The sequence below is a fragment of the Garra rufa genome, chromosome 1 (assembly GCF_049309525.1).
Source record: "Garra rufa chromosome 1, GarRuf1.0, whole genome shotgun sequence".
Taxonomy (NCBI): domain Eukaryota; kingdom Metazoa; phylum Chordata; class Actinopteri; order Cypriniformes; family Cyprinidae; genus Garra; species Garra rufa.
In genome coordinates, this window is record NC_133361.1 from 62,512,786 (window position 1) to 62,535,382 (window position 22,597).

A 22,597-nucleotide genomic window follows, 5' to 3' on the forward strand; every position below is an offset into this window, starting at 1 on the left:
AAAAGAAACATCAAATAATGTAAATAAGTTGTCACAGAATAAGAATATGTGAATAACTCAATTTTGACAAAATTGTCAGGTAGAACCTTATAATTCTAAGGTGATGAAATGTTTCAGTCACGATTCATTTTTCTATTTAATTCATCTCAACATATGATTATCTAATCGATCCAATTAATGACTCAGAATCATTTACTTCATTAGCAATTTACAAATATGTCCAGAGGAGATATGGAAATCCACAAAAAAATAACATAAAATCTCCATACATTCCATCATAATATAATGTCACAATATCACAATGATGAGACCAGAAACAGATGATGTGAAAACCAGAATGGTATTTTATTGACAGGATGAATAATATTGCGTGCAGGTATGGTAGAACAATGAATATGCTTATCTGCAAGTCCTTGTGAGTTTGTAGAATGGAATGCGAGTCCGTAGGTTGTTAAAGCAGAGTAATCTAGGGAAACAAATGAGGAGTCCAGCCAGGAAAACACAGAGAGATCTGGAGCGAACATATGGATGTGAACGGTAGACCAAATGATTGTGAACTGCATGAAAGAGTCTTTTATAGGGCGTGATGAGTGGTAACAGGTGCTCAGAACTCAGGTGATTGGGAGCGGACATGGCTTGTGACTGGTGTAGGTGGCTGTGGTGAACGCCTGACATTACCCCCTCCTCCAGGAGCGGCTCCTGACGCCCTAACACGACACCGAGAGTGACCACGACTGGGCGGTTTGGATGGTTATTGTTGAATTCCTGGAGCAGAGTAGGGTCAAGTACATCGTCTCGGGCAATCCAGGATCTTTGCTCTCGGCCATACCCCTACCAGTCGATGAGGTACTCCAGTCGGCCCCCTCAGCGTTGGGAATTCAGAATTTTGTGGACCGTGTAGATGGAAGGCTGGTCCAACACTTGGGGAGTAGGGGGCTCGGCTTCAGCTCCATTGGGTTCTGTGGCAGAGAGAAAACAAGGTTTAAGGAGGGTAGAAAAACAAATCCTGATCTCCGGGTTGGTATTGGGGCTTTCCCTTCTTCGAGCATCCGCAAATCTCTTATAGCGGTTGATCGCCCTCCGAAGATGGTGGTAAGCTGCTTCCCACACTCTCTCGCTCGCTCGGAGCCAGTAGTCGACAGCTGGAACATCCAAGGGTTCCTCCGTCCAGGGGAACAGCAGAGACTGGAATGGTGTTAAGCCAATGGTATCTTGGCAGAGAGAGTTCTGTGCATACTCGGCCCATGCGAGGAACCTGCTCCAGCTGTACTGATCTTCCTAGCAGTATGACCGAAGATAGCGTCCAAGCTCCTGGATCTTCCTCTCAGTCTGGCCGTTTGTCTGCAGATGGTAACCAGAAGATAAGTTAACTGTTACACCAAGTACCTTGAAGAAGGCTGTCCAGACATGTGAGATGAATTGATGACCCCGGTCCGAGACAATTTCCTCCGGGATGCTAAAATTTCGGAAGACATGTTAGAAGAGGTGTTCGGCAGTTTCCATTGCCATGGGCAATCCTCTTAATGGAATGAGTCTGCAGGCCTTGGAGAACCTATTCACAGTCACCAAGATATATGTGTTACCTGCAGAATCCGGGAGATCGGTGACTAAATCGACTCCTATGTGGGACCAGGGCCTCTGTGGTATGGGGAGTGGTACCAGTTTTCCTGTAGACAGATGACGAGGGGTATTAGACATGGCACAGACTGAGCAAATCTGGACGTACCTGTTGACATCCTGGGTCATACTGGGCCACCAGTACCGAGCTTGAAGAAGCGAGAGGGTCCTTCTGCCTCCTGGGTGTCCAGAGCCCGGAGACTTGTGAGCTGTGCCCATAAGACATTGGCTTTGGGACTTGGGAACATAGATCTTGTCTATAGGGCATTCCAGCGGAGCAGGCTCCTGTAGGGTGGCGTCGCGGATGTCCTCTTCTAGGTCCCATCTGATGGGACTCATGATAATGTCATCAGGGCAGGATGGACTCAGCTTCTGTTGGAGGGTCTGTAGAGAACTGACGAGAGAGGGCATCTGCCTTCACATTCTTGGTTCCGGGGCGATAGGTGATCTTGAAATTGAGCCATGTGAAAAAGTGAGCCCATAGAGCCTGTCTGGGGTTCAGGCGTTTCGCTTCTCATAGATATTGGAGAGTTTTATGATCGGTGATGATGATGAACTGATGGGGAGCCCCTTCTAGCCAGTGACGCCACTCCTCCAACTTGATGGCGAGCAGTTCCTGATGTCATAATTCTGCTTCACCGGAGACAGCTTATGAGAGTAGAAGGCACAGAGATGTAGGAGGGGAGGTTCACCGACCGCTTGAAATAGACCCCAGTGATGGAAGCGTCTACTTCAACCGTGAAGGGAAGGTCGGGGTCTGGATGACATGGTAAGGGAGCAGTACTGAAGATGGTCTTAAGCCGTTGGAAGGCTTCTTGGGCAGCGGGATTCCAGGATAGACGGGTAGGTTTACACCGCAGGAGGGAGGTCACGGGAGTCGTGATTATACTGTAGTTCTTGATAAAATGATGGTAGAAATTAGATGACAAAGCAATGGAGAAAATCCCGGAACACCTCATTCATGAACGTCTGGAAGATGGCTGGACTGATGGATAGCCCATACGACTTGACCCGATATTCATAGTGTCCACTAGGTGTCATGAACGTCGTCTTCCATTCATCCCCTGCTCGAATGCAAATGAGGTTGTAAGCACTCCACAGGTGTGCAAAATCTTGGAGAAGATTTTGGTCCCTCTGAGTTTTTCGAGGGCGGCATTTGAGCTTGAGTGAGTTGAGCTGGTGGTAATCGATGCACGGCCTCAGACCTCCATCCTTCTTGCCCACGAAGAAGAAGCTCAAAGCAGCCGGCAAGGTGGAAGGTTGGATAAATCCTTGTTGAAGGGCCTCTGTGATGTACTCCTCCATCGCTTGGTGCTCCGGGATGGACAGGGGATAGATTTTTCCTTTGGGGAGCTGGGCTCCAGGCAGCAGATTGATGGAACAGTCCCGTGGCCGATGAGGTGGAAGGCGAGTAGCTGCCTGCTCGCTAAATACATCCTGGTAGCTGGGATCTTAGGGGTAACTTCAGGTTTCAGACTTTCCACCTGGGTTGAGGCAATGGGGATAGTAGGTGAGTAACTATAGGGCAGGTTCGCGAGACAACGATGAAAGCATTGGTCACTCCAGCAGATAATGTCACAGGGATCCCAGCACATCATAGGAGCCACGGGCATCCCAGGATGATGCTGGTGGTAGAATCCTCCGGTACCAAAAATTGAATATCCTCCTTGTGGAACATACCACTTGCAGTGTGAGGATAGGAGATGAGTAGTGGATCTTGCTATGGCCCAGTGGTTTTCCCTATATAGTCTTCACAGAATACACTTAAGTGTGACGTTGGCATTGTAGTTGGCATTGTAGTTGAAGTTGATTTAACAGTCTTGTGAGATGAAATTGCCAGAGGAACCTGAATCAAAGCAGAGACAGATATGTAATGTTCAGGAGTATGGAGAACGACAGGTAACAAAGTCAGAGAGGAAATTTCAATTCCAGTTTGAATGGTACTCACCACGGGGCGTGGGGGTTAAATGGGACAGTCTCGGATGAGGTGATTAGGTTGACCACAATACAGGAACAGTCCAGATGAAAGTCTTCGGTTTCTTTCATGACGCGATAGATGTGTGGTGTCCAATTGCATGGGTTCTTTTACTGGGGCACAGCCACGGATGCAGACTGAGGAGCGGTTACTGGTGGCTGACAGGTGGCTAGTTGCCTGAAATGATTCTATATGATTCGGTGCTCATCTTCGGTGTTGGTCTGGTCTTCTGTCACGATATCACAAGGATGAGACCAGAAACAGAGATCACATGCAAACCAGAATGGTCAACTCATTAGCTAATAATTAATTAAATTGGCTTAAACGTATTGTGGTAATTAACACATGAATTAGTTTTATAGTGAATTAGTTAATAAAATTAGTTATTAGGGAATTAATACATTATTACACATTTAACTAATAACAATTTATTGATTACTTAATCTATGAATCATATAGAATCATTTGTTGATAATGCAGTAATTGTTAATGAATGGTTTAGTTCTTCATGAGTTATATATTTACTCATGATTATTTCCACATTAGTTAAGCATGAATTAATCCATACATATGCACCATACATATGCACCTGTATAGTAAAGTTTACCCCCCCCCCCACCATCCCATGTTCCTGTTGCTATATCTCAAATTCTAAAAATAAATTATTTAAATATGAGAAACTAAAATTATCAAGTTGTTGTTGCTGTTGTTGTTGTTGTAGACTGTCTGGTTGCATGATTGAAGAAGGAGGTGTTGATGCTCTGGCATCAGCTCTGAGTTCAAACCCCTCACACCTGAGAGAGCTGGATCTGAGCTACAATCACCCAGGAGAAGCAGTAGTAAAGCTGTTCAACCATCTGAAAAAACTCAAGTATGTTCAGTTTTCCAATTCAGTTATCATTTGAGTAAAAAACAATTATGGAATGTTTAATGTATGTGTATGACTTCACCACACCAACTGTACTGTGAGTAGCAGAACAATAGATTTATCTTTGCTTAGTAGTTTAATTTACCCTCAAAGACCGAGACAGCCGTCCACGGCTAAAAAATAACAATTGTTTTAAATGTTTAATAACTTTTGAGCCACTAATCCAATTTGAATGCTTTAAAAAGTCTCGTAAAAGTCTCTACTTTTTCAGTGATATGGCAGTTTTCTCATATGGATATTAGTGAGTGTGATTACGTCATCGCATTTCCTCAGCACTGATTCATCAGATGAAACCACAGTATTCAGTTCCTCTAAGCCAATCAGGAACGATTGTTTATGCTTAGTCCCACCCCTGTGCCCAGATTGGTTCAAACTGTCATCTATTCAACCAATAAATATAGGTTGTGGTCTTTTGAACCACTGATTAGCAAATTTCTTTGTAAATCTGAACAAATGCAAAGTGTTTTTTACGTGCATGAAAACAAACATTAAAACATAGCTGCAAGCAGCAATTATGGGGCCAAGCACTCCAAAGGGAAAATGAGGAGCTAAGGATGGCGTGGAACACCAGATCAACTGCAACAATGAGTAAAAGGAAGCTACTTTCATTACAATAGGCTAATGCAATCTACAGTTATTAGCATTTTTGAAAGTTTCATAACTAATAGTAGAATGGTTTATTACTCTTAAACAATAGGTGGCGCTGTTACAAAATGTATGTTGTGTAATCAGTGTGGGGTGATAATGCCACATACCAAATTTGGTGCAAATATCTCAAAGTTTTGCAGAGATACAGCATCAGATGCACTTTGGCATCTTTCCAGCAAATTCGTTGATGCGTTAAATTAAAACCGTTTTGTTTATTGACACGAAATCCATGACTTTTTGTCAGCATGATCTGAAGATGATCCGAATCAAATTTGGTGAAAATCCGACAAACGGTCTAGGAGGCATTCGAAAAAGTAGGTTTACTGCATTAATCAAAATGGTGGACAGGAAGTTCTGCCAATTTTGGCATAATTGGTATCTATGTTGTCGGCATGACCCAACATGGCATCAACACGAAATCGATGATTTTTCGTCAGCACGGTCTGAAGATGATCCGAGCCAAATTTAGTGAAAATCGGAGTACCGGTCTAGGGGTAGTTTGCAAAAGTAGCTTTTCAACATAAATCAAAATGGCGGACAGGAAGTAATTCCAATTGTGACATAATTGGTATCAATGTTCTCGCCATTATCCAAAGAATATATCAAGACCACTTTTATTACAATAGGCTAATCTAAACAAAAGTTATTAATATTTTTCTAAATTTCTTAACTTTTGACCACAAGGTGGCGCTGCATCCAAACTTTTTGAGCATTGTTAGGGCATGGTGCCGAAGGCAAGTACAGAGTTTCGTAATGATATGTCAATGTATTTGTAAAATATAGCATTTTACAAAAATTTAAAATGGCCAACGCGCAAAATGGACGACATGGGAAAATTGGGTATGGTATGACTTGGCATGCTTCTCCAAATCTAATGAGACCAGTTTCAAGATATTTGGCCGAACCCTTGAGAAATTATAAGGAAAAATAGCCATTTTTTTTATAACTCCTGACCACTAGGGGGCACTGTGCCGAAACACTGCAGGTAGCCTCAGGTCATGCTTGTTATAACACACACCAAGTTTAGTCTCAATACGCCAAACCATTGCAGAGATATAGCCTCACATCCATTTTTACGTCTTTTTCGTAAAATTTGTTCGCGAATTATTCGAGAACGGTGTGACTAAAAATTTTGAATTCCATACCTTTGTGCCAGCATGGTCTGAAGATTATCTGAGCCAATTTTGGTGAAAATCAGACAAACAGTCTAGGACGAGTTCGAAAAAGTAGGTTTTTCAAACAATTAAAAATAGAAAAAAAACTAAACCTTACAATTTTAAAATTTTGGTATTCATTCGACTCGGCATGACCCAAGGATTCAGAGAAAAAAGAATTTTGATTTTGTGGCTTACGGTTCAACAGTTATTAGCAAAAAGAAAGTAAAATTTTGGACAAGTGGTGGCGCTAGAGTGTTTGAGTTAGAGACTCCAAACTTGCTATGATTAATGTTGAGACTGTCCTCTATCAGTGTGCCAAATTATAACAACTTTCCCGCAAGCGGTTCTATGGGCTGCCATAGACTTCCAGAGAGGAAGAAAATAAACGCTAATGGATACAATAGGTGCCATCGCACCTGCGATGCGTGGCCCCTAATAAAACATTTGCATGACAGCATTCTTTGAAAAAGCACAGAAATACTCACAACAGAGCTCTTTGACAAAACACAAACCAAAAAAAGGATGAAACAGAGGTACATATCGGATAAAGCACTGGAATAGGCTTTGGCGTCACCTAAAGAAAAATAGATTCAGACGCTGACTACAGCCAGTGGATCCATCTATTTGGTCAGTATATTATGTAACTAATTCTTATATAGTTTTTAAAGATTATTTGCACTATTTTTTTCTGTTGCACTCTGTATATTTCTCTCTCATTTTGTGTGTAGTTTGTGAATAATTTGGACTGTTTATATTTTTGTTGCACAAGACAATTTGTGCAGTTGTTTTCACAACTTCCTACACTTGGTGTTTATTGTTCATACTCAGATTAAGAATATATTTATCTGAAAAATTAACTTTTTTACTGTGTTTTGCTATTATATAACACTGTTTCTGCTATGACTTTACCCCTGAAAGTTTTTTGGACGGGTCTATATTGTCAATAAACTAAATAGGCCTGTTATTCACTGAAAAGCGCCTATAATATTATTGTAATATAAGGCTATAACTTGCTTGGGGAATGTTATATATAGGGGGGGGGGGGGGAAAGGTATTTGGAAGTGTAAAACACCTAAATACAAATTTCTAAAAAAAAATCCCCCTAACAGCACTCAATTCTGGTAGGGAAAACTCTTAAGAGTGGAGGTCTCAGCGTAACGACTCTCTAAGCGAGAGGAGACCTAGCTACACTCAACACCAGAGGCAGTTAGTGAGGCTTAAATGAGCCTACAAGCTCACAATACTGCCAAAGACAGAGTTCTGAAGAAGGAGGCTTCAGTAAAATGACTCTCCCAAGTGAGAGGAAGCCTAACACTCAATTCTGGTTGGAGAACCCTAAAGCTACACTTAATGTTAGAGAGAGTAGTGAGGCTCACAATAGAGACTACGTACTAAAAACTGAGCTCTGGAGATCAGATCTCCAGATCTTTGATGAGAAGAAGCCTGACAACACTTAAACCTGGTAAAGGAACATTTAAGAGTGGAGGTCTCAGCATAACAACATCTCTAAAAAGAAGAGGACTGACTACACTCAACATCTAGAGGCAGGTAATGAGGCTCAAGAAAGAGCATACACAATAGAACCGCCTCAGTGGAACTCCGGAGAGCGGGTGACTCTTAAAAACGAGAGGAGGCCTAACGACACTCAATCCTGGCAGGGAGATCCTTAGGAGTGGAGGTCTCAGCACAATAACTCTCTGAAACGAGAGGAGACCTGAGCCTGTATTCATAAAAAAATCTTAGTGCAAAGAGTTGCTCCTAGTGACAAAATTCTAAGAAAAAAAATGTTTCCTCTTAAAATTAAAGGGGTGCCACATGCACTTTTACAAGCTGTTTGAACTGAAATGTGTGTTAGGAGTGTGTGTACACAACCCCGAGTATAAACTGACAGCACTGAGGGAATGTGACCGCTGATCTATCTAAATGGGTTAATGTTTACAGGAATCATTTCTCACCATACTGCTTTATAAACGAGGGTCAGTATAAAGCTCAGCTTTGTAACGCTAGATGGCTTAAAACGTGTCTGTTAATGATTAAGATGTAACATTAACGCAATACCTGCAAACGTGTTTACAGCCCGCAATCTGCATATGCGGAAAGGGCACGCTGGCGCGTTTGGCTGCCGCTCCTCTCTCCCCTTTATTTTATCTTATTTTAAGTTTGATTTTACGTCGTTTTGTGATTTAAGAGCCAGTGAGTGAAGACTGCCTTCGTCTCTTTATTTTAGCGTGATGAGTAATCGTGTTTCACTCGCTGGATTTCTACCTTTATCTCTGAGTGCCGTCTGTTGGAATTTACTCTCCTGTTACCTGGCTCAGGATTTACACCACTCCGAGGCTGTTGTTGGTGTGGACTCTGCTCATATGGCTCTCAGGTACACTTCTCGTCAGTTGCTGAACTTGAAGGGAAACTTTCTCCTGCCGAATGACTTACGTGCTCTCTGCAGTCGTGTTGGAATATTGCAACCTAAGCGTTACATACATCGCTCGTCAGGCGTAGTTTATTATGCTCAACATCAAAAACTGTTGCTCTTCCGTCATTCCTCCGCAAATCCCGAAGACAGCTGTTTAGACCTACAGGGGTAAATTCTGATAACCTGTCTGCACTAAAGCGTGCTGAGGTTGCCCCGGTTTCATCTGTTTCATCGCGTTTGCTGAAATCAGCTCTGTTTAACGCGCGGTCTGTCAACAACAAAGCTGTTATTTTATCTGACATTATTTTAGAACAAAAGCTGGACCTTGTTTGTTTAACTGAAACATGGCACAAAGAATCCGACGTCCTTCTTTTTAATGAACTAACTCCAGCTGGTTATGGATTATGTGACCTAACGCGCTCCTCTGGAAGTGGTGGGGGTATCATTGTGTTACATAATCAACAGTATAACATGTGTCCCGTGGCTGTTCCCAAATTCGACTCATTTGAATGCCTTGTTTTGAGTGTTTCTGCGCCTCTTTCTACTGCAGTGGCTACAGTCTACAGGCCTCCTAAGACAAATAAAAACTTTTTATCAGAATTTTCTGATATATTGTCTTTGCTTTGCCTCAAATATGAGAGAATCCTTCTCTTGGGGGATTTTAACATCCATATGGATATAAAAGACTCTACAACAGTAAAAGACTTTTTGTCCTTATTGGAGTGTTTTGATTTAATCCAACTTGTGGACTGTCCTACACACAATAAAGGCCACACATTAGACCTTGTGATTACAAATGGTTCATTTGTGTCTCAGCTGTCAACTTCAGATTTGGGACTGTCTGACCACCAGGCTGTATTTTTTAACATGGAACTTACTGACATGACCACTCTGTCCTTTTGCATCATTAACTATCGTAAATGGAGATCTATTGAACCCACTGATTTTTCAAACTTCATTGGCTCTTCAAAAAGACAGGAAAGACAGCTTACTTGAATATAAGGCTGAAATTGGGTCAGCTAGATCTGGCTATTTCTCCCAGATTATTATCAGCAATCAGAGAAACCCTAAACAACTGTTTCACTCTATCAATAGGTTGCTTAAAAAGCCCAGCCTCTCTAATGTTCCTGCTTCAACCCACCTTTGTAATAGGTTTTTGGAGTTTTTTAGCACAAAAATTAATGATATACGCAACCACATTATCACTACTACCTCAATTGCTTCTTCCCCAAACATTTCTGTATTTTCTGGAATTACTCTCTCCAATTTCATTATTCATGATTTCCAGTCTCTCTGTAATGTGGTTTCAAAAATGAAAGCTACGACTTCCAGGGTTGATCCGGTACCTTCTTGTCTGTTCAAATCAAATTTCGATTCTTTATGTCCTGTTGTTTTGAATATTATTAACGACTCCTTGTGCACTGGTGTTGTGCCAGCAGCACTTAAAACTGCGGCTGTCACCCCAGTACCAAAAACCAACAATACACACTTTGATAACCTGAATATTTTCGTCCCATTTCTAATCTTCCATTCCTTGCTAAAATTGTAGAACAAACAGTGGCTTTACAATTGCTTTCTCATCTGTCCTTAAATGATTTATTTGAGCCACTTCAATCTGGATTCCGTAAACTCCACAGCACTGAAACAGCATTAGTTAAGGTCACTAATGACTTGTTAATGGCTTCTGATTCTGGTTGTCTATCTACAGTCAGGTCCATATATATTTGGACACTGACACACTTTTTATAATTTCAGCTCTGTATGCCACTAGAATAGTTTTAAAATGATACAATCAAGATGAAATTGAAGTGCAGACTTTAAGCTTTAATTCAAGGGCTTGAACAAAAATATAACATAAAATTCTAAGGAATTACAACCATTTGTATACACAGACCCCCCATTTTCAGGTGCTCAAAAGTAATTGGACAAATAAATATAATCATAAAAAAAATCTTCATTTTTAATATTTTGTTGAGAGTCCTTTGCAGACAATGACTGTCTTAAGTCTGGAATTCATGGACGTCACCATAGACTGGGTTTCCTCCTTTGTGGTGCTTTGCCAGGCCTTTACTGCAGCTGACTTCAGTTGTTGTTGGTTTGTGGGTCTTTCTGCCTTTAGTTTTGTCTTCAGCAAGTGAAATGCATGCTCAATCAATTTGAAATCAGAAGATTGACTTGGCCACTGCAGAATATTCCACTTTTTTACATTTAAAAACGTCTCTAGGTTACGTATGTAACCTCAGTTCCCTGAGAACAGGGAACGAGACACTGCGTCCTCTAGAGGGCGCTTTGGGGAATGCTGCAGCGTGACTCGTGTCTGAAGAATGCATAGAAAAACTACATGAAATGGCCGGCGACAGCGTATGACATCACCGCAGCGCGCACGTCGCTGCCGCTGCGTCACTACCGGGCAACCATAACATAAAAGGGCGCCAGTGCAACACAATACATCTTCAAAGTCTGAAGCTATCGTCCGAAGCATGGCGAAGAGTCTCGAGTCTCGAGGACGCAGTGTCTCGTTCCCTGTTCTCAGGGAACTGAGGTTACATATGTAACCTAGAGACGTTCCCTTTCAAAGGGAACTCTCACTGTGTCCTCTAGAGGGCGCTTTGGGGAACGGATATCAAAAAGTTATCCCCCAGGGCCAGAGGCCTGAACGGTTACCACTTACCTGGACTGGGTTAGAACCCAGGGCACAGCTCTAGGCTTGGAATTAGAGTAATTCCTTCTGGGGGAAATGGATTAGTTTCAATGGAGACTTAGACTTGTCAGAACAAGGAGCTACCGTAACATAGGGCCTAGTTCCCTCAGGAATTGGCTCCCATATGAGGGCAGCAAACCTGTCCTGGGTCCACTCAACAAAGGGCCACTAGTAGTGGCGCGCCTTGATAGTGGATGGTCGGTAGACATCAACAGTGATATCTAAAGAGTTGAACCCAGGGGACCGGGGTTGTAAGCCAACTCCAATAAATGGGAATGAGGTGAAGACGCGTGACCCATACCATAAAGGGTTTAAGGAAGAACCCAAAACTTGGTGAGAACTTACCACAGATGTGGATTTATAGAAGTGCCCCAGGTGTATGTGCACTTACCACTCTTGTGGATTTTATGAAAGATGCCCAGGCGTAGCGTGGGACACTTACCGAAATGATCGGATTTAAGGAGTGTTTTCCCAGGGGGTTTCACTACCAGCTACATGCCATCTAAAGAGACGGAAGAAGGGGATAACCCTCACCATGAGGGGATTGCCATGCTGCACCCTACTCCAGACAGAAGCTCGCAAGCTATCTGTCAACAGAGATAACCATAGAGCTGAGACCATCCTGTAATAGTGGACGATAGTAGAGGACAAATTCGTAACCCTGGTCCACAGGGAGGATCGCTCTCCAGAAGGGGGCACTGCTCTCAGGGAACCCTTAACGAGAAGGGGGAGCGTGCACAGCCCGGTCCACACAACCTGTATAAAGGTCAGGTAATCTCACAAAGGTGGATTAGCGCTCATAGAGGACCCTTCCAAAGAAGGGGAGCTGCGTAACCCAACAGGAGCGAATGCTCTCACTGTTACCCTTCGTGGAGGGGAACATACATCCAGAATACAAGGCTGGAGAGTAAAAACCTGAAGTATGAAGGTCAAGCTCCTAACCCTGAAGCACAGGGAGGAAAACTTGGCCACCAAGGAGTGGTGCTCTGATTTAGTGAACCCTTGAGAAAGGGGGCACGCCAACGTCCCTGTAGAAGGTTAGTAACTCTCAACAGTCTACCCAGAGTAGACTCCCAACCCTAAGAAGGGAGGAAGACTTTCCGCCCGGGAATGGTGCTCTGAAGAGAACCCTAGACAGTAGGGGAGCTATAAGGTCGGTTCCAAAAACCCTGCGCACAGGGAGGAACGCGAGTTCTTATGCTCTAAAGGACCCTTTCCTCAGAATGGGGAGCACTGGGTGCCTTATCAAATTCTGGGAGCTCCAGAATTAAATCATGAGGACAGCTTCCTAGCCCTGAGACCAGGGGGAAAAAACATCCTAATGTTTTGACACTTTGTAAAACCTTTCCTCGGAAAGGGAAGTGATATGAGGCCTGAGAAGCGAGAATCGACCCTAAGGTGCCAGTTTTTGAGGTGTTTTGACACCAAAAGACGCTTAAGCCCTCTCCACAGAGAGGGAAGCATCCGTCAACCTGGGTGTAGATTCTACATCAAGCATTACCCCGGCCCTCAGGCTAGAATGAGGTGGCTTGAGATGAGTCACAGAGTGACGCTCAGTTAGTAAAACCCTTTCCGCAGAAAGGGGAGCGTTCGCATAAGTGAACTGGAATCATAAACCCAACATTGGAAAGTTGGTCACCAGATGGTGCTCAAATTAAACCTTTTCTACAGAAAAGGGAGCATCCTTTCGTTGTTTCGAGTCTGCAGCGAGCACTTCCCCCCCTTCAGGCATATTGTAAAAGGGGGGTGGCCTGCTGGCACTCCATTTAAGCGAACTCCTGTCTCGACAGGTTAGAGAAGCTCTGTTTCCATGGAAACAAGGGGCTAAAAGAGGAAGTTCCTCTAGGTCACCTAAACAGGGTCCAGCGGAATCCTGTAGTTCACTTAGGAGAGGACACGAAGGGGATTCTCATACACAGGCTATCTGCAACAGAGTTAAACATGCTAGGGCAATCCTAAAAAGTATTTTTAAGACACTTACCTAGCTGAAGGGAAAAACTCCCACGTTTAACCACTGAAAGGGGGGAAACCTGTTCTGTAGGTTTTCCCTTCTGGATCGAAGTGTTGGAAGACGAACACCACCATACGACCGGAGGGAGGGGTGCTTCGTTGGAATATCAGTATTCCTTCCTAAGGAATAAACACAACACACAAAAACAGATCCAGAAAAACATCTTTGTTAGTCATGAGGACAGACTCCTAACCCTGAGGCCAGGGAGGAACGCCCATCCAGCCGAGGGTGCGCTCATTAGGGACCCTTTCCTCGGAAAGGGGAGAGCCCAGCTCATGCGTGGGGCCTGAAGAGTGAGAATCAACCTGAACAAGAGGGACAGGTTTCTAACCCATTTAACGGGGATCGACAGACCTCAGTCCAGGTGGACTTATGTTCCTGCCTCAACAGGACATAAATTCCCCGGAGCAGGAACTGGAGAGGGAATCTCAAAACAGGCCTGCAAAGGACAGCGTTAAACATGCCAAGGGCAATCCTAAGAAAGAAACTTAGGGAGCTTACCTTGAAGAGGACATAAGTCCTATGTCTAACACATGCTGTAAAGGTGGTTACCGCATGACCTGTGGCGTGGAGAGGACGAACACTGCCGTAACCATAATCCGCAGGATCAGAGGGGGAGCATCCGCTGTAGACTAGTCATATTTTTCTCTGAGAAAAAACACAACACACAGGCCTGAGACAGTATGAAGTTCCTTTTCTTTTATTAAAAGAAAAATGGATCGTACTCACCCATAAGTGACCTGTATTTAACTCTAACTTAAACAGACCCTGTTTAAGGAGTTAAAATCTGGCCTGGGCCTTCATGGAATGAAGGACTAAAAGGCAGTGATCTACCTAGTCCATAGCCACATGAATCCAGAAAGGCCAATGAGCCTGGGAAACTAACAGATCAGTGAAAGACCTCTGGTTAGTCCTCTTAAAAGCAGTCCAAACCTTTTTTTTTTTTCAGAAAACCAACAGACAGACATCCTCAGGTATCTGTGTGTAGGAAGGACCAACCGAGGAGAAACTGACCGAAAGCCTCCAGACCCTAAAGGGGAAGAATTAACACACAGCTAGCCTCAGATAGCTGCAGTTAGTAAGACTGCTCTGCCATAATCATGGCTGAACTAGTCTCAGGAAATCCCCCCCCCTTTTTTTTTTTTGGCGGTAAATTAACTCCACAATCGCGATGCGCAGCACATATCCAGCTCCAGCGGGAGCTTAAACATACCCCGCCCAGGCGCCAAATTCCCTCAGGAATAAAGCACCCAAGGAGCCGCTGGCGACGTCGTCGAACGTTTGTTAATGCCGCGAGAGGCAAACACACTCATGCAAAAAGAGGAACAGAGAAACTCCCCTCCCTCCTTTGCGAATGCGTTTTCGCGATGAGCCCATTAGTTCCCTCGGGAGCTGGATGTGCTGTAATTTACCACACCGACGTAGCTGAGAGTCGTGCAAGTGGGTATTAGAGTGTGCCTCTCGTTACAAACAAGCAATGAATGCATCAATTGCATTCTACTCTCTCAAGAGCTGATCTTGTTTGCGTTATCCCCTCACAGCTCGGGCAGTGTGAAAGCACAGGTATCAGATTACCACACACGTCACACGGCCTCCGGTGAGAGAATACATGCACTCCTAGACAAAGAGAGCTAGAGACAGCAAAGATGTATTGTGTTGCACTGGCGCCCTTTTATGTTATGGTCGCCCGGTAGTGACGCAGCGGCAGCGTGGGTCACTAACATGTAGTTTTTCTATGCATTCTTCAGACACGAGTCACGCTGCAGCGTTCCCCAAAGCGCCCTCTAGAGGACGCAGTGAAAGTTCCCTTCGAAAGGGAACTCCTGGGTTGCTTTTGCTGTATGTTTTAGGTCATTGTCCATTTGTACTATGAAGAGTCGCCCAAACAACTTTGCTCCATTTAACTGAATCTGGGCAGACAGTATATCCCTATAAACTTCTTTTTTTTTTTTTTTTTTTTTTTTTTTGGAGTGCAAAAACATACATGGTAAATGCAGAAACAAATACAACAACAACAACAGAAACAATACCAACAAAACAAAACAAAACAAAACAAAAACAAACAAAAAACTATACTAACAACAAAAAACAACAACAACAATGATAATAAATGAAAAATGAGAACAAGACAATCTGAATAATGATAATGTATAAGTAGTAGTAGCAGTATAGGTAGTATTAGCATGTTCAAAATTAATAGAAATGGCCATAAATCGGAGTAACAACAATAACACCAAAAGTAGTGATGATACGGTTAATATTTTGTGATGACAGTAACAGTAATATCAATAATAACAGTAATCATAATAATAATAATAATAATAATAATAATAATAATAACAACAACAACAATAATCCCAAGGATGGTGATTACAGTATGATGTTGTGATGATGGTAACAGTAATATCAATAATTATAATAAAATAATAATAATAATAATAATAATAATATCAATAATAAAAAATAAAAATAAATAAATAAATAATAATAATAATAATAATAATAATAATAATCATAGTAGTAGTATTAATAACAAGTAAAGTTTGAGTTGCAACAATGATATTTTGTGACAATGTTTTGTGATGAAGGCACCAGTACTATTACTATTAATAATAATAATAATAATAATAATGATGATAATAATAATGATATAATCACAATAGTAGTTATCTAAATATATGTATGCAGGGAAATATACTAATGAACCATACCCAACACATACCACACCTATCCTAGCTTCTGTGTCAGTGTGCATGTTTTTTTTGTTTTGTTTTTTTCTTCCTTCCTCCTCTCCATTCAAGGCAACATTGTAGACATCATATGATGTATGTAAGTTTGAACTCAAGTGGTGCATTAAAAGAAGAGTGCGGTGCATTAAAATCAATATGTGGTGCATTAAAAACATGAGTGGTATTTGTTGGGTGCAGTTTTAATTTATTTATATTTATAAATTTTTAATTATGTATATTTAATGATGTAATCTTCAGTAAACTGGTACCGTCCATACAAAACATCATCCCATCAATTTATTACTTTTCAATGTTTCTCTGATATAGTGATACAATAAATGAAAACAACAACAACAATAATAATAATAATAATAATAATAATAATAATAATATTAATATTAATATTAATAATAATAATAATAATAATAATAATAATGAAAACACTCATGTTACTAATACCTTATATAAATATGAATAATATTTTGTGAATACTTAAAGATAAGTGTGTCAGATTTGTAAGAGTTGACTGAGGTCTGATGTTGGATGTTGCGATTCTGATGTATATGGAGATGAAAAATATTCTAGGGAGATGTATTCTGTAAGCAAATTTTTCCAGTGTGTTATATGAATGGTGTTTCGGGATTTCCAGTTCAAGAAGAAAAAAATCTTGGCAATGGCTAGAGCTATGAGGAGTATCCTTTTGTTTGTTATTTCCTCATTAAGTGTTGATAGATCGCCCAGTAGACAGAGTGAAGGGGATAATGGGATGTGACAGCCCAGGAGGTGGGATAGGGATTCAGTGACATCTTCCCAGAATTGTTTAATGTGTGGGCAGTGCCATGTGACGTGGATATATGTGTCCGGACTATTATGTGAGCAGTGCACGCAAGTTTCTGATGTGAATCCCATTTTAAACAGCCTTTCCCCAGTGTAGTGTGTTCTATGAAGGGTCTTATACTGTATGAGCTGAAGGTTGGCATTTTTAGTCATGGAATAAATATTATTGCAAATTTGAGTCCAGAAGTCGGTATCAGGAGCAATAGAAAGGTCTTTTTCCCATTTGGTTATTGGTAAACTTAAGGTTTTATTTGAATTGGTTATCATTTTGTATAATTTAGAAAGTAATTTCTTGGGGGACGATATATTAACTAAATCTGCTACTGCGGAAGGAAGGTGAAGATTGATGGTTCTGTTATTGATTTTAGATAAGACAGCTGATTTGAGTTGCAAATAAGTCAAGAATTGATTGCTCCCAATACCGTACTTCTGGACTAGGTAGGAAAATGGAACCAGTTTGTTTGACTGAAAAATGTGATTAAGATGTGTGATACCCTTATCTGCCCATTTATGAAAATTTAGTATTTTTTTGTTACTTGTGAAGTCAGGGTTATTCCAGAGTGGGGTGAAATTAGATGGAGCCAGATTGGAGTTTGTGATTTGATAATATTTCCACCAGGCCGTCAGAGCTGAAGCTATTGTCAAGTCTTTGAAGCATGAGTGATGTTTAATGGACTGACTAAAAAATGGAATGTCTGATATGTGTATATATGTGTTTTTGCAAAGTGATTGTTCTATATCTAGCCAAACGGTGTCTGCCTGAGTGGGGTGAGTCCATTTATATATGTATTGGAGTTGGTTTGCTAGTGAGTAATGGTAAAAATGTGGTGCTTCTAAGCCTCCTAAAGATTTGGGTTTTTGTAAAGTGCTTAATTTTATCCTTGGTGGTTTATTTTTCCAGTAGAATCGGTTGATGATGGAGTCTAGAGATTTGAACCAATTGAGAGTAGGCTGTGTTGGGATCATTGAAAATAGGTAGTTTATTTTAGGGAGTACTGTCATTTTGATTATTGCTATTCTTCCCTGGATGGAGAGCGGTAAATTGTGCCAGCGATTGAGGTCATCTTCTACTGTTTTTAATAAAGGAGTGAAATTGAGTCCAGTCAGCTCTGACAGCCTGGAGGAAACCCTAACGCCTAAGTAAGTGATGTGACCTGTGCATAGAGGAATGGGTGATACCTGGGCTGCCACATCCCATTTAGATTGATGTAGTGGAAGGATTAAAGATTTATTCCAGTTTATTGCATAATCAGAAATTTTAGAGTATGAATCAATGGTTTTAGTTATTTCTTGTAGAGATGACTGAGGATTTTGTAAAAAGAGTAAGATATCATCGGCATATAAACTAATCTTATGTTGGGTTTGGGGTGTGTGAATTCCTTTGATGAGTGGATTCTGGCGGATGGCTGCTGCTAAGGGTTCAATGAAGATGGTAAATAAAGATGGAGAGAGTGGACATCCCTGCCTAGTCCCCCTGTGCAGTGTGAAGCTTTGTGATGTTAGTCCATTGGTGTTGACTGTGGCTGAAGGTGTTGTGTATAAAATCTTAATCCAGTTAATAAACGACTCCCCAAAGCCAAATTTTTGTAGTGTGGTGAAAAGAAAGTTCCAGTTGACTCTGTCGAAAGCTTTTTCTGCATCTAAAGTGACTATGAGGGTGTCTTTCTGCTGTAGTGATGAATAATGGATTAAATCATATAGTCTGCGTGTGTTGTTGGATGCATGCCTACCTTTGATGAAACCTGTCTGATCTGGGTGGATTATAAATGGGATAATTTTTTCAATTCTATGTGCCAGAGCTTTGCTGAGTATTTTGATATCTACGTTGATAAGTGATATAGGACGGTAATTTGACGGAAGGGTTGGATCTTTATTAGGTTTGGGGATGAGTGAAATAGTTGCTGTGTTCATGTGTACTGGTAATCTTGAGTTCTCTTTAATTTCGGTTATTGCTCTGATGAATAATGGGGATAAAATGGACCAGAAGTGTTTAGGGTCCTGGTCAGAAGCCGTCGGGTCCTGGTGCTTTATTGTTCGGCATTTGATTTAGGGCGATATGAAGTTCTTTTTCTATGATTGGTTTGTCCAGTGCACTGATTTGTTCTGTGTTAAGTTTGGGGAGTTCAATATTATTAAGAAATGAATTAATATCCTCTTGTCTTGTGTTATTATCAGATGAATAAAGTTTAGCATAGAAGTTTCGAAATATTGTATTTATTTCTTGTGGAGAGTTGGTAGGCTTCCCTGCTGAGTCTTTAATAGTTGCAATTGTTGTTTTTTCTCTATTTCTTTTGATTTGGTTGGCCAAATATTTACTGGATTTGTTGCTATGATGGAAGGTTTCTTGACGGAGTCTATGAATTAGAAATTGAGTTCTTTTATTAATGATTTCATTTAGCCGGAATTTTTGTTTTCTTAGTTCATTATATATTTCTTCAGTTGGGTTTTTTGCATGTAAAATTTCCAGTTCTTTTATTTTCTTTTCTAATCTGATTTCTTCTTGTTTTTCTACTTTCGTTTTATGCACAGAGAATGATATGATTTTACCTCTTAGTACTGCTTTGCCCGTTTCCCAAATTAATGAAGCTGGTAACTTTGGAGAGTCGTTTATTTCTAGGAAGGATGTCCACTCTCTTTTAAGATAGCTGTCAAACTCTGGGTCTTTGAGGAGAGATATGTTAAAGCGCCATCTACTGATTTGTTTATGTGAATTAGTTGGGTTCCATATGAGTGTTACCGGAGCATGGTCACTGATGCTGATGGGGTGGATTTTGTGTTCAGAGATATTTGGTATGATTGAATTACTAGTTAGGAAAAAATCTATGCGCGAGTAACTATGATGAACCGGCTAGTAAAATGTGTATTCTCTGTCAGTTTGGTGTTGTAGTCTCCAACCATCACCAAGTCCAAAATCTTTCATGAACTGTATTATTGTGCCAGTTGATTGCCAGATTCTTTTATTATTTGTGGATCTGTCGAGTGATGGTTCAATTACAGTGTTAAAATCGCCTCCTATAATTACCGGACAGTTAGAGAAATTTGAAATTGAGGAAACTAAAGAGTGGAAAAAGTTGGGCCGTACACATTGGCAATTGTTACCGGGTTATTGTTTATTGATATGTTTATGATAATAAAACGTCCTTCTGGGTCTGAAACAGTTGTGTTATGAACAAATTGAATTCTTTTGCTTATCAGAATACATACTCCTCTTTGTTTTGAATTATAAGTTGCTGAAAATGAGTGAATGAATTGTTTTGATCTTAGGGTGTTTTGTTTTGAGTCTGAAAGGTGTGTTTCTTGTAGTAAACATATATCTGCCTGTAAATTTTCCAAATAGTTGAGAATTTTAATTTTTTTTGTCTGAGAGCTAATGCCACGGATGTTCCAGGTTATAAATTTGAGTTGCATGTTAAGTTAATATTTCTATACTGACATGTGTGTGTTTGGCAAACATCAAATACAGAACAATAAGACATAATAACACTAGTCAGACCTAAGCATTTACAACAACACAAGTAATAAAACAAACAAACCAAAAAACACAGAGTTTGAAAAATTATGTGCATACTTGTGTGGTGCATTGAGACATGGGTGCATTATATTATAAATGTAATGAGAAAAGAAAAGAGAGAAAAAAAAGAAAGCAGAGGGGAAAAAAATTATATATTATATGTAAAAAAAAACAAAACAAAAAAAACAAAAACAATGGTGGTTAATGAATGCAGGTTAATGAAAACATATTATGGCTGGGATGATATTGTTGAGGGAAAGGGTGTTAATAGAGCCAGGGGGTAATTGCCTTGTCTTTAAATAACTGTCCATCAATGTACAATTTGTCCACGGTAAGTATTGCTCTTTTTCCTTCTTTTATCATTTGTTTGCGGATGGGGATTAGCTGTTTACGTCTGTGGATGATTTCTTGTGGAAACTGGTCGTTAAGTCCGTAATGGGTGTCCTTTAACTGTCTGCCCTGTCGTTGAACCAGTTCTTTTTGTTTGAAATGTTCGAATTTGGCAATAATTGGGCGGGGTCTGGTGGCGTTATTGAGTTTTTGACCTAGGCGGTGAACACGGTGAAAAGTGATGTTGTTAACAGTTTCCGATGGAAGTTTGAGCTGTTTAACCATAAAGTCCTTGACTGCTTTCTCGGGTTCGTCAGTGGGTGATTCGGAGATGCCGGTGAAAATCAGGTTGTCCCTCATGCTGCGTGCTTGTAAGTCCAAAATTGTTTCTTTCATCGTTTTGTTTTCAGAGGTGATGGAAGCGAGCTGGGTGGTAACATTAGTTAGTTGCGTTGTGAGGGTTGTAACGGAGTTGTGCAGCGAACTGTTTTCTTGTGTGAGCGTGTCGATCTGTTGTTGGCTGTATTCCAGGCTGTGGCGGAGTTGTTGAAATTCTTTGTGCAGTACTTCTATTAAGGCTACTCTTGCGTCCAGTCCGGATAATTTATTGTCTATGGATGTAAGTATGTCGCTTACCTCGGGACAGCACGGGGGATGAGACAATGTAGGTGAAGGAGATGAATTGGATGAAGCTGGTGAGTCCGCCATGCATGGTTTTTTGGCTTTTTGTGAGCGTCCCATGGTGCAGAGTCTATTGTAATATTCGTCGATGTAGTCTTCTAGGTGATCCAGGTCCGAATTATAATCCAGTTTATTGTATTTGTGGGAAGTGATGTAAGAGAGAAGAAGAAGAAAAAAAAAAAAAAAGGTGTGCAAAAAAGTTTGTCTGCTTCTAACAGCGCGCCGCCGCCATGTTAGGTCACGCACTGTCTCGCGAGAGTCTAGCGTTCACAGAACCATCGCCCGGTCACTGTCTCTTTTTTTGAGGAAAAGTGTATATCCCTATACACTTCCGAATTCTTCCGGCTGCTTCTGTCTTCTGTCACATCATCACTAAACACCGGTAACCCAGTGCCACTGGAAGCCATGCATGCTCATGCCATTACACTGCTCCACAATGTTTCACAGATGATGTTGTAGGCTTTGGATCATGAGCTGTTCCAAGCCTTCTCCATAATTTTTTCTTCCCGTCATTCTGGTACATGTTGATTTTAATTTCAGCAGTCCAAAAAATGCTTTTCCAGAAGTGGTCTGGCTTTTTTAAATGTTTTTTGACAAAGTCTAATCTGGCCTTGTTTGCACCTTGTGGTAAACCCTCTCTATTTTGCTCTGGTGAAGTCTTTTCTTGATTGTAGACTTTGACAGTGACACGCCTACCTAGATTTGGATGTATACTTTGGGATGGCTGTCCTGCGAGGAAGTCCAATGATCATCAGCTTCAGTATTTGCACCAAAGGCATGACTGATCCACCTCAATATTTGACGATGGAGATGGTGTTCTTCTGCTCATACATTTTGCCTTTTTTTGCACCAGACATACTGCTGATCCATAGGTCTAAAAAGTTCCAGTTTGGTTACATCACTCCAAAAAACATTCTTCCAGAACTCTGCAGGTCTAACCAGATGAATTTTAGGATGTTCAAGTCTGTCTTTTTGTTATTCTTGTTATTATTATTGTTAGTCAAGAGTGGTACAGATCTGGCCATTTAAAATGCGCGCGGGAATGGAAGTGGTCTCGCG

At 41.1% G+C, this 22,597-nt stretch overlaps 1 protein-coding gene across 1 annotated transcript in view; it reads left to right on the forward strand.

Moving 5' to 3' along the window:
• LOC141337880 (uncharacterized) overlaps positions 1 to 22,597 on the forward strand; it is a 128,380-nt gene that overhangs the window by 14,222 nt on the left and 91,561 nt on the right. The window contains exon 6 of the mRNA XM_073843461.1: positions 4,314 to 4,463. Within this exon, the coding sequence (XP_073699562.1) occupies positions 4,314 to 4,463 (150 nt within the window). The remainder of the gene's footprint in view (positions 1 to 4,313; positions 4,464 to 22,597) is intronic.